The 11,058-nt window shown below is 45.8% G+C and overlaps 1 protein-coding gene across 4 annotated transcripts in view; it reads right to left on the bottom strand.

Moving 5' to 3' along the window:
* Positions 1-732: 732 nt before the first annotated feature.
* The window catches only part of Nphp1 (nephrocystin 1), a 53,299-nt gene continuing 42,973 nt past the window's right edge, over positions 733-11,058 (bottom strand). For 2 of the 4 annotated variants that reach the window (XM_021192621.2, XM_029536934.1), the window contains exons 17-20: positions 9,132-9,244; positions 6,356-6,429; positions 3,523-3,567; positions 733-1,560 (exon numbers count right to left, since the gene is read on the bottom strand). In XM_021192621.2, the coding sequence (XP_021048280.1) occupies positions 1,288-1,560; positions 3,523-3,567; positions 6,356-6,429; positions 9,132-9,244 (505 nt within the window). In that variant the 3' untranslated portion in view covers positions 733-1,287. The remainder of the gene's footprint in view (positions 1,561-3,522; positions 3,568-6,355; positions 6,430-9,131; positions 9,245-11,058) is intronic. The other 2 variants (XM_021192620.1, XM_021192619.1) reach the window with 1 other exon arrangement.

Below are 11,058 nucleotides of genomic sequence, written 5' to 3' on the forward strand. Positions count from 1 at the left end.
TAATCAGCAACCAACAACCAATGAGGAACCTACCTCCAGCACCAACAACTGTGCCTCTTGAGGTCCTAGCATTTAGAGGATATACCTCTGAAAAGTCCTCATAATTCCAAATGTCACACAGTCACAGAAACTGTCTGCCATTGGTAAAATCACACCCCTGCTAGAGCATGAGGCAAATCATAGTCAGCTGCTGTGGACAATCTGAAGCAGCCCCATGTCCCATACCTGAGATTAAAACAAAAATATATTCCCATATTTGTGGTTTTAAAAGAAACCCAAATGCCAAACCTGTCACTACAGACATGATACATGGCACATCAGCTGTACCACTGACTAGCTCTGACCATATGCAAGTCATATAACCTGCTTGGTCTGTCTCTTCAACAGAATTATGGATCAGAAGCTGCATCCCACAGTAGCTCAGAGGACCACCTAGCTAATGTGAAGCCCTGAAAAACATGACCAGGTACACAGCAGTGCCAACTGGTACTCATTATTATCCAGGTCATCAATAGCGTGACCAGGCACTCAAGGGATGCCTAGTGCTACTATTGTTAAGGCTTGAGACATTTGGCAACTTTTGAGAGTGTATCTGAAATGTACTAAGATCTGGGTGTTCTTTGAAAAGCCATGTCAGCTCTACTCTTCAATGTGGGAAAAAAAATCATTTTGACAGAGGACTTTTTATATTGACTTTAAAAGACAAGGATTCTGCATTTATTCTAACCAGGGGTAAAGCAATCCAAACATCAGACTAAATTAAATGACTAACAACACAATTTCTCTGAGTAACCTACAAATATCATTAGCAACATTCAGCAGTTTATATGTTCTGCATATTAGACTCTTCGTAATGCTAGGGTTGGAGCCCAGGGCTTTGCATGAACTAGACAAGCACTCTACCACCAAGCCCTGTCCTCAGCATTACATTTGTATCAGTCTTATGATTTGGAAATGTTTTTTTCCAGTTGGTGGATTATATTTTCACTTTCTTGGATAATCACAAGTTCAATCTTTGCTAAAAACTGCTTTTATAGACATCTACACCTTCAGGTTGACACTTAAGTAATTGATGTTTTGAAAAACATTTTTAGATATAACAATATTCCTTACAAAATTTATTTTATTGTCTTACACTCAATCAAATTATTAGTTTTTTGAAAATATTATTTGCACACAGAAGCATTTGACTATGTTCTGACCAGTCTGTGTCTTTTGGCTCAGCTGTTTGAGGCAAGGCTTCTTGGGAGCTCCCTGGGTCCTGAGGAAATCGGAGCATGGCCGCCATCAGCCTGAGTTCTTTCTTATTTCACCCAAGAAGTCATAGGTCTGCTCCGAAAGGTCAAATGGTTTGTGAACTCCATCTGGTGACAGCAGAGCCTTCAGGGAACCCTCATTCTCTCGGCTCTGCTTGAGGAAGTCAGCAATGGCTTTCCATCTCGCAGCCTCAGTCTCTTCCTCGGCCCACCTAAAGGGGGGCAGCAGTGTGGAGTGCAGAAGAGGGAGCACGCAGTCATGGTAGACCAGGAGGAACTCGGCCTTTAGGAGCTCTTTGTCTCTCTGGGGAAACATCAGCACAAAGGAACTATCAATAGCCTGGCATCATTGCTCTCAAAGTACAAAATCCTGTGAGCTGTCAGCTGAAAGTCTCTGAGGAGCAGGGCAAGGAGCTGGCAGGGGTTGCCTGTGCCCAGAGCTGTAAGAGCCCAGAGCTGGCCGGAGTGAGAGTCATGGTGGAGTTGAGCAGTTCTCCCTAAGGACTCTGCAGAGGCTCTGTGAGAGCAAGGGTCTCCTAAGCTCCACTCCAAGTGTCCCATCTTCTGTCAAGGAGACTAAAGGGTTGCAGTCTACTGTAGTGACACACACACACACACACACGCACACACGCACACATACACTCGCGCGCGCACACACACGCACACATGCGCACACACGCACACACACGCGCGCGCACACACACACACACACACACACACACACACACACACACACACACACACTACCATATAAAGTGGCTGTGTAGACTTAGTTGGATTATTATCTGCCAAGAGATAATTGCCTCAATGACAGAAAGAAGTGGGGCTGGGCATGGTGGTGCACACCTTTAATTCCAGCACTCAGGAGGCAAGGGCAGGCTGACTCTGTGAGTTTGAGGTCCATTAAGTCTATATAACGAGATCCAGGCCAGCCAGGACTACTTATTAAGACCTTATCTACACAAAAGAAGAGAAGTGGCAAGCACTATGGGATGTAGAGAAAGGAGGCCCAAGCAGAGGAATGAAGGCTCATCAGCCTGAGGGCATCAGACTCTCCTCAGATAATGGGAGGACCCACCTAGCCTGGGGCCAGCAGGCTGGGGTGGGATCTCAGAGGCACTGCAGCTGAGAACAGAGAGCTCCACACAGAGAGAGTGCCCAGGCACACCATGTGTGGGACAGCTCCCAGGAGCCCGAGGCCCCGCGCATCACCCGCTGTTGTTCTAGAAAGGTCTGGAACCAGCAGACTGGGTAAAGTGCGACGTCACTGGTCGTGTGGAGGCTCAGGCTGTAATTCTTGCTCCTGCTCTGAAGTTTAGACTTTTTCTTTTCTTTTCTTTTTTCTGTTACATTTCTTATACACTTTCAGGTGTGTCTAACTTTTTGAAATTGTGACAAAATATGTCATCTATAAACTCTTAAAAACCATATAAAAAATTTTCAAAAGAAAATTTCTAAGAATACTTTCTGAAGTGTTCTAAGTACAGTCCCAATTTTATGTTGGGCCACACCCACAGCTATCCCAGGGCACATGTGGCACATGGGCAGGGGTACACCTGCTGAAATAGCAAACAGGAGCCCAGTGTGGCCTCTGCCTCCTTCGGAAATAAATGTTTATAGAAGTGTTAGTGTGTTGGGCTCTCACCTGCCATCTATGCTGCTTTTTCTTGATGACAATAGCTCTCTGTGGGAGAGACAGTGTGCCTTACAAAACCTGTCTGAAATCACTCCCTGTCCTAAACAGAAAATGTCCATCGAGTCCTGCATTCCGGCAGTGACTCCCACCTCACTGGTCAAGGCCAGGCTTGCCAAGTTAGCCCATGTGTCTGCAGCAGTGGAAACCAGTGGAAACCAGTGGAAACCAGACCAGGCACTCACTCAGTGCATCCACCACTTAGGCCAGCTGTCCTCTCCCTTCTTCTTACTTGATGTGTGTGTGTGTGTGTGTGTGTGAGTGGGGGGGGGAGCGGAGCTCAGGGGCTTTTTTAAAAAGCAAAGGACACATGCTAGCTGGCTGCAGTACTAGTTTAGAGACTTCTTCATTAAGTACAACTCAGGGATCTGAAGTGCTTGGCTTGCTTAGGAGACTTTACATTAAGAAGTAAACATGCTCCCTTCTTAGACTGTGCTTAGGCTGTGTCTGTGTGAGCACAATGACACAATTTAGCTGAGGAAAGGGTTACATCTAGGGCTGCCACATTGAAACAGAGGCCTTGTTAGAACACATGGGAATCAGTCTCGAGGTCAGTGTGGAACCCTGTTTTACCTTCTCCGCTCGCTTTAATGTGCTTTCTTTCTCAGCCCAAGAACTCTACAGAAGAGAACAGAAATAATGTATTAGTTAGAGCACTCGCAAGTCCTGCCAACACTTTTTGCAGCTTCACCCTGTAGTTAAAGCTATGGGCAGGGTCAGGATAGCTGTATAGCATCTAACACGAAAGAGGTCACACTGTCAGCAGCATCTACTGCCAGCAGCCCAGAACCAGCCTGACAGGGAGGGCAGGCACATCTGTGAAGGACACCTTAGAGACTTGTGGTTATTATAGCCAGCTTACAAAAAGAATGGGTCAAACACCCCTCTCACCCCATGCCAAGCACACACAATGCCCAGATGCTAACATAGTCACAAGCTTCCAAGGGGAGACAGCAACAGAAGCAGGGAGTCCTGCCAAGTCCCCTATGCCAGCGGCTCTACCCGCCACATTGGTGACACAGATGGGACAGACAAGTTGATTTGCAAGTAAACATTTCCACAGGCTTCACAAAAGCTTCTTTAAACAGAGGAGCTAGAGATCAAGGGATCCCACAGAGGGATGCACTGAAGACCTTAGCAAAGCAATTCTCTGACAGACTGTAAGGCTGGGTGAATTCCCCCATCTCCAGGCTGACTGTCCAGGACTGGTTCTGTGTAAATAACTACCTACTGGTACCTGACTCTACAGGTATCTTGAAAGTATCTGGGTAGACAGCCCATGCCCATAGGTGCCTAGGGTCACATTGTGCTGAGACGGGACCCAATGTCCCCTGGAGAAAGAATGTGAATGGGCTGACCATGAAGTGTTGGTGTAGTCAGGTTGTTTCTGCCTCCAAGTTGTGACATCCCACCCCTGTTATTTGCACCTACTGCCTCTAGGTCGAGAGAACCCTTCAGAGCCACAGCGTTTTACAACAGTCAGGCGTCATCATTATTAAAACACCAACCACAAAGTGAATTTAGCTCAGTAAAGTCCGAACACTCACACGCTTCATCATGTAAATCTCAAAAGACAACACGGCTCAATGTGAGCATTGCTTAGTAACTTAGACTCTCTGTCTGTAACCTGCCCACTGCTTGCCAGTCAGCGTGGAGACTACCTGAGCTTTCAGTCCACAGAAGGCAATGGGGTGGAGGAGTGGGAGTAGACAGCGGGACTTGGGGATAGAAAATGTGTGTGGATGACTACCACCTCACCAAGCCCCACCCCTCTCCTGGAACAAGCAGAAGCCTGTCTTTCCCAGCTCCCCTCCAGTTAGCAGAACACATGAACGGCTCTGGCCAATGAAATGTGAACAGAAATGAACAGGCTCTTGAGGCAGAGTGGAAAGCCCAAGGTCAATCCCCTACCTTTTCCTGTAAGGACAAAGGGCAACAGAGAGAGCCATTCATTCCAAATGGTTCTAGGAGAGAACAGGGCCTGCCTTCACCAGCCTTCAGCCTTGAGTAGCTAGGGGAGGGAGTCATACTGGAAGGGAACCAGGAGTGAGAAACAACCCTCTTTTTAAAGACATCCTACCCGAGACTGCTTCTCAGACCTGCCTGCCCTGTGAGGCATGCCTGCTTTCCTGACCTCTCCCTCTTCCAGCTCCCTCCTCCCCCAACTGCCATGACCTTCAGTTTACCGCACCTGAGGTTTTCTTTCTTGGGCTCCAATGTGAAAACAAGCTTGTTCTGTTGTTTCAGGTCCCTCTGATATACAGCAGGCAAACACTTCTCAACCAGAAAAGCCCACTGTTCTAAAGGCTGTGCCATGAGATGGGATTATAACTGGACCACCAATCCCCTTTCCAAGTCCTGCCGTGTTCTCCAAGAACATTGTCCAAGAACACTGGGCACTTAAATTACTTCACGTATAAAACAATAAAATTGTCCTCAAGTTTCCTTCTGGTCTGCTTTAAAATTTTTTTACCTATAAGACGAGAGCTTCTGTAAGAGGGAACCTATGCCTCCTGTCTTGTGACTACGATTACTCTCATAGCAACAAGTTCAGCTGACATGGCCACAGTCCTGGACAGGTGCCGCTGTGTCTCTGCACTGCCAGAAGTGTCATCCTCCAGGGAAACTTCCTGGTCACGATCACCCCCTGCCTTCCTCGCTCTCCACATGCAGCCTCTGATTTTGGCCACCTTTGGCCCCTTCACATATACCACGCTAAATTGGATCCGATCTGCCTCACAAGGTTTCTGCCGATCGTCCCCCACCTGTGACAGCATCCCTGTCAGCAGTTAGGCCGTGGCCTCACCCTTCCTTAGGTCCCCTCACCTGAGGATCTTTAATGAGACAGAGTTCTGACCTTCATTTGGTGCCTTTATTAAACCTTTGAGGTCCCCAGAAGGAATTTGGCCACAGCACACACCATGCTATCTACATATAAGCCTAGCATGGTCACAAGGCTTCTCTTTGTTGACCCCAATGTCTCAGGTTAAGACATGTTAAAATAGTGACTTTGGAAATTTAAATTTAGCCGAAGATCAGAGACTTCAAACTGTTCACTTTAATATCCAGTTGCTATTTCAGACAGCACAGCATTCTGAATTAAACTAAAGATGGTATTAAACTAAAGATGGTATGTACGCCCCAACTCTGCTGAAAGGTTGGCTGGCTTATCCAACGGACCGCTCTGGAGTTTCACTTAGAGTCCCACCCTCTTGGGCATCTTACATGGAGGAATACAACAGGCAAGAAAGTGCAATGCTCACTCACAGCCCTGCCCCGAGTCAGGGGAGGCAGCCCCTGGGTAACATTCAATGCTTGGAAGGATGAGGCCGGGTTAGACAGACAATGAAAAGGGACTGGGAAACACTGGCTGCAGCAGGTTTCCATGGTGATACGTGCTACCCACCCTGAGAGCATCCATCACGTCGGGCTGCTCCAGGAGCAGAGGGAAGGTGGCCAGCACGGGATGACTGATTAAATCTGAAACACACAACAAGAAGACTCAAACTTCATTCCTATTTTACAGTATTTGATCTCAGTGTTACCTATTCAGGTTAAAATTATTTCACCAAGTGATACTGATAAGACTTTTTATACACTTTGGTCTCCAGGAGAGTTCAGAGGCTCGAAGCTGTCCCTTTAGCACCTCTGTGTCTCTACCTCTTTTCCTAGAAAGTTCTGAAATGAGGTTTCCAGTGACAGTGGCCTGGGTCTTCTGTACAAGAAAGTGTGGAAGCATTGGGAGGGCAGTCTGAATTCCTGGTATGAAGCCTTTCTACAAAGATGCCTAAATTCACTCAAGAGTCATGGGCAGCACTCTTGGCCTGATTCCTTCAAAGGCTCTTCCTCTTGATCCCATCACAATGTAATGCAGTCATTTCTGAAAAGGCACATTCAAACAGTAGCTTTGTTTCTGAAATGCCACATGCAACATATTCCACCACACTGTGCCTCAGTAGAGAACCATCTAGACCAGCTTCCTTGCCTTTGAGAATAGCCAGTAAATCTGCACTTGAGCCCTGGTGCTGGTGAAGATTCCTAGTTGTTAAATCCAAGGGCATATGATGGTTAAAGCTTAAGTACCACTCCCCGGCATTACAAATATTTCTTCGAGTGTTTCTGTGTAGCTTTAGACTTTGTTCTCTTACATTACTGGGGCGAGATTCTGGATGTAGAATCTGTTCTAACCAGGAACACGATTGTCGAGTGTGAGGCCTCACCATGCTGTCTTGCTCCTCAACTCCATCCATGCCTGCTACCCTCAACTTCAATCTCACCAGCATAGAGACACCGTCTTACCTTGGGTCTCCAGGCACACCAGTTACTCTAATCAGAAAGGAGTCTCTCACACATCTCCCCAAATGTCTAATCTCTTGCTCAGGTTTCATCTTTGATATTATCTACACATAGAAGCCTGTCTTCTTACTACATAATAATTCAGGTCTTCTTAGTGAATGCTCCCCCCGTTTTCTTTATAGTCGCTTATTTTTAAAAGCTCTAGGGCTTCTTCATGTCACTGTACTTTGAAGCTTGGTTGTTCCATTTGGTTGGGATAACCAAACCTTTCCCATTCACCATACAATGGCACATCATATACCCAGCAGGCAGTGGGTATCTGAATACTTCTTGATTTCTAGGGTTTGGGTGATAAACAACAGAATTATGATCTTTTACTTTAGAGCCAAGCTCTTATAGCACATGCACTCCTCTTAGAAAGTTCATTCATGTATGACAGCTTGTGTGTGTGTGCGTGTGTGTGTTTAATTATTTTAAAATATTTTACTTGGAAAAATCTTTTGAACTCCAAACAAATGACAAGGACTGAGGAGATAAATGAATGGTTAAAGCACGCACTATACAAATTTGAGGACTGAAGTTTGGGTTCCCCAGAAACCCGCACAAATACCAGTGGGGTATAGCAGTTTATATATGCTCCAGTACAGAAAGTGAATCCTAGAGCTAGCCAATCAAGCTGTATGGAAGAGGTCTGGGTTCAACTGAGAGGCCCTCCCTCAATGAATTAGGTAGAGAGTAAGGAATGAAGGTGTCCAACACTAACGTGGACCTCCACATGTATGTGCATTTGTGTGCACATGAACTCATACATAAAAATTTTAAAGAGAAATTTTAAGAATAAAAATAGTGCATAGAAACTAGTGACTATTTGATTTATTGACTTGTAAGTGACCCATGGGCACACTTCATTATGGTAAGAATAGTTATTTGGGATGACTGGTTTCTTCCTGAAAAGGTGACATACAAGGGTCACAGGTGAAAACAGATAATTTCTTTTTGTTTTCAGGTGTCTTTTTTAAAAATTTTCTTTATTTACATTTCAAATGCTATCCCGAAAGTTCCCTATNCCCCCCCCCCGCCCCGCGCCTCTGCTCTCCTACCCACCCACTCCCACTACTTGGCCCTGGCCTTCCCCTGTGCTGTGTCATATAAAGTTTACAAGACCAAGGGGCCTCTCTTCCCAATGATGGCTGATTAGGCCATCTTCTGCTACATATGCAGCTAGAGACACGAGCTCAGGGGGTACTGGTTAGTTCATATTGTTGTTGCACCTACAGGGTTGCAGCCCCCTACAGCTCCTTGGGTACTTTCTCTAGTTCCTCCATTGGGGGCCCTGTGTTCCATCCAATAGCTGACTGTGAGCATCCACTTCTGTGTTTGCCAGGCACTGGCATAGCCTCACAAGAGGCCGCTATATCAGGGTCCCTTCAGCAGAATCTTGCTGGCATGTGCATTAGTATCTGGGTTTGGTGGCTGATGATGGGATGGATTCCCGAATGGGGTAGTCTCTGGATAGTCCATCCTTTCATCTTAGCTCTAAATTTTGTCTCTGTACCTATATCCTTTCATGGGTATTTTGTTCCTTATTCTAAGGAGGAATGAAGTATCCACACGATGGTCATCCTTCTTGGTTTTCTTGTGGAAAACAGATAATTTCAAGACCGAAAAGGAAACTGTTTTCCCGTGGATGGAAAAGAGGAGGCTGCATGGGGATGAGCTGAGCATGTGTGAGCTCCTGAAGCTGCTCCTAAGTGGTGTGTCACGCCAATGCTCTTCAGTGGTCTTTTTCCACATGCCACATCTGTAGGTAGGAGATACAGCCTGGCCCAGATCCCATGCCTTCAAGGGTTTGCAGAATTGACACACAGGAAAGACCCTAAACTTACCGGCACTTTGCAGGCTTGTCCTGTCTCTCAGGAGCACATCTCCAAGAATTTGTCGGTAAAATATCAGTAAGTGAGCAGAGCACATACTCCCCACCAGGGTTTCTGGCAGCAGACTAGCCGGAGAAGAAAGGCAGCCATTAATCAGACCCTTCCAACCCAACCTATGGGGTTTTTTCTTCTGTGTATTACTTGAACGAACAAGTTTTACTTTATTATTGGAGAAAAAAAAAAAAGATTTTACAGTTTAAAGGAAACTTACACCACAACTTGGTCACATTAAACCAGAGATAACTAGTCTCCTCAGATCTACATTTTTTGTCTCAGCACTGTATTGCATGCTTGCGCCTCTGTGCTAGCGCACACACCCATACTAAATGTCAAATAAAGGAAAGTCACTAATGCCTTGTTCTGGAAAGTGACTAGTGAGCTACACGCCTGAAGAAAAGCGTGTGGCTGCCAAGCCTGGTGCGGTGGGAGAGGGGGAAATGCCAGTTCAGACTGCTCAGGGGCTGGGCGGGACACAGGAGGCGGGACAGACCTGGATCCCGACTTTGCTACTTCCGAGCAGTCAGACTAAGGATTAATTAATCACTCCCAGTGTGCTTTTGTTTCCTTATTTGTAGGGTGCCAAGCCTAACACCCGAATTTCAGGTTACTGAAAGGATTAAAATGAAGCAACTGTAGCATTTAATACATGTCTAGTATATAGCAAAGGCTCAAAAAAAAAAAAAAGGAATTTAATATTGAAGTTAAGATGGTATCAGATTTCAATAGATTATTATCTCTTTAGGGTGGAATATGTAATCTCCATGGTAAACCCCCCACACACACACACAAGTGTGCACAAACAAATATTCATGATGTACAGACTATACACAAATGGAAACAGAAAGGAAATCAAGTATCAGTGGAAAACCAAAACAAACCAAAGAAATAGGAAGGAAAACAGCAAGGAGGACAATGCAAGCCAAAGGTGTAAGACATACAGGAAAAAAGCAACCATTGCCAAAATGACAGCGCTCCCATGGACAACTACATTAAATGTAAATTGATCAAAACTCCCCAATCAAAATATATAGATTGGAAGAAAGAATTTAAAGATAATTCCAACTATGTAAGAGTCTTGCTTTAGACACAGGACAAACATATTTCAAAGGCTACAAAGGTGGCTTCAATTTTTATAATTAATCCCTTATTCTAACATCTTGTCAATTTGAGAAGGGAAAATGATCACACAGGTAAAAGTCAGGCTTCCAGGTGACTGGAAGAAGAGTGACTGGAGCCATGACGCTGGTGAGCAGGAGCTTACCGGAATGCAGATGAACATACCTGACCACTCCCTAGCCCTGCCTGCTAGGCTGCCTTTCCTAGTCATAGGCACTATTTGGCTCACTGAGCACATAAAAATCCTGATTTGGTATAAATTCAAGCTAGATTTTATGATTGACTATTGAGGAGCATTTCTGGTGCCCGGATGCCACGGTGCCCTATGAGGTCATGCTGTGACTCCTAAGGGCAGTCTACATACATTTGGGTGTGGCCTCTATGGGCAGTGCTCCGAGGGATGCCGGGTCCTGCCTCACGCTGAAGATCTGATTATGCCAGGGGAAGAGGTGGAGGCTTCCTCCCTTCCACCTGCACCCTCTTTCTCCTACAGATCTGCCTGCTCCATCTGTCTGGTAGGCGTGGGTGCTCCTTCAGGGTGGGTGCTCCTTCCCTTCCACTTCCCTACTACATGAGGCAATGGTATTTCACTTTGTTTCTTAGAAATTGCCTAACTTTTTCCAAACTTAAGATGACCAGAAAGTTCTAAGCTACTAAAGGCTGAGCTGCATAAGTGGGAAAATGCTTCACTCCAATTTCACCTGGGCGTCAGTGAGCCAGGAGCAGAAGGGTGGAATGAATGGGCCCCAGCAGTCATAGTCTT

Source organism: Mus pahari, chromosome 3 (assembly GCF_900095145.1).
Source record: "Mus pahari chromosome 3, PAHARI_EIJ_v1.1, whole genome shotgun sequence".
Taxonomy (NCBI): domain Eukaryota; kingdom Metazoa; phylum Chordata; class Mammalia; order Rodentia; family Muridae; genus Mus; species Mus pahari.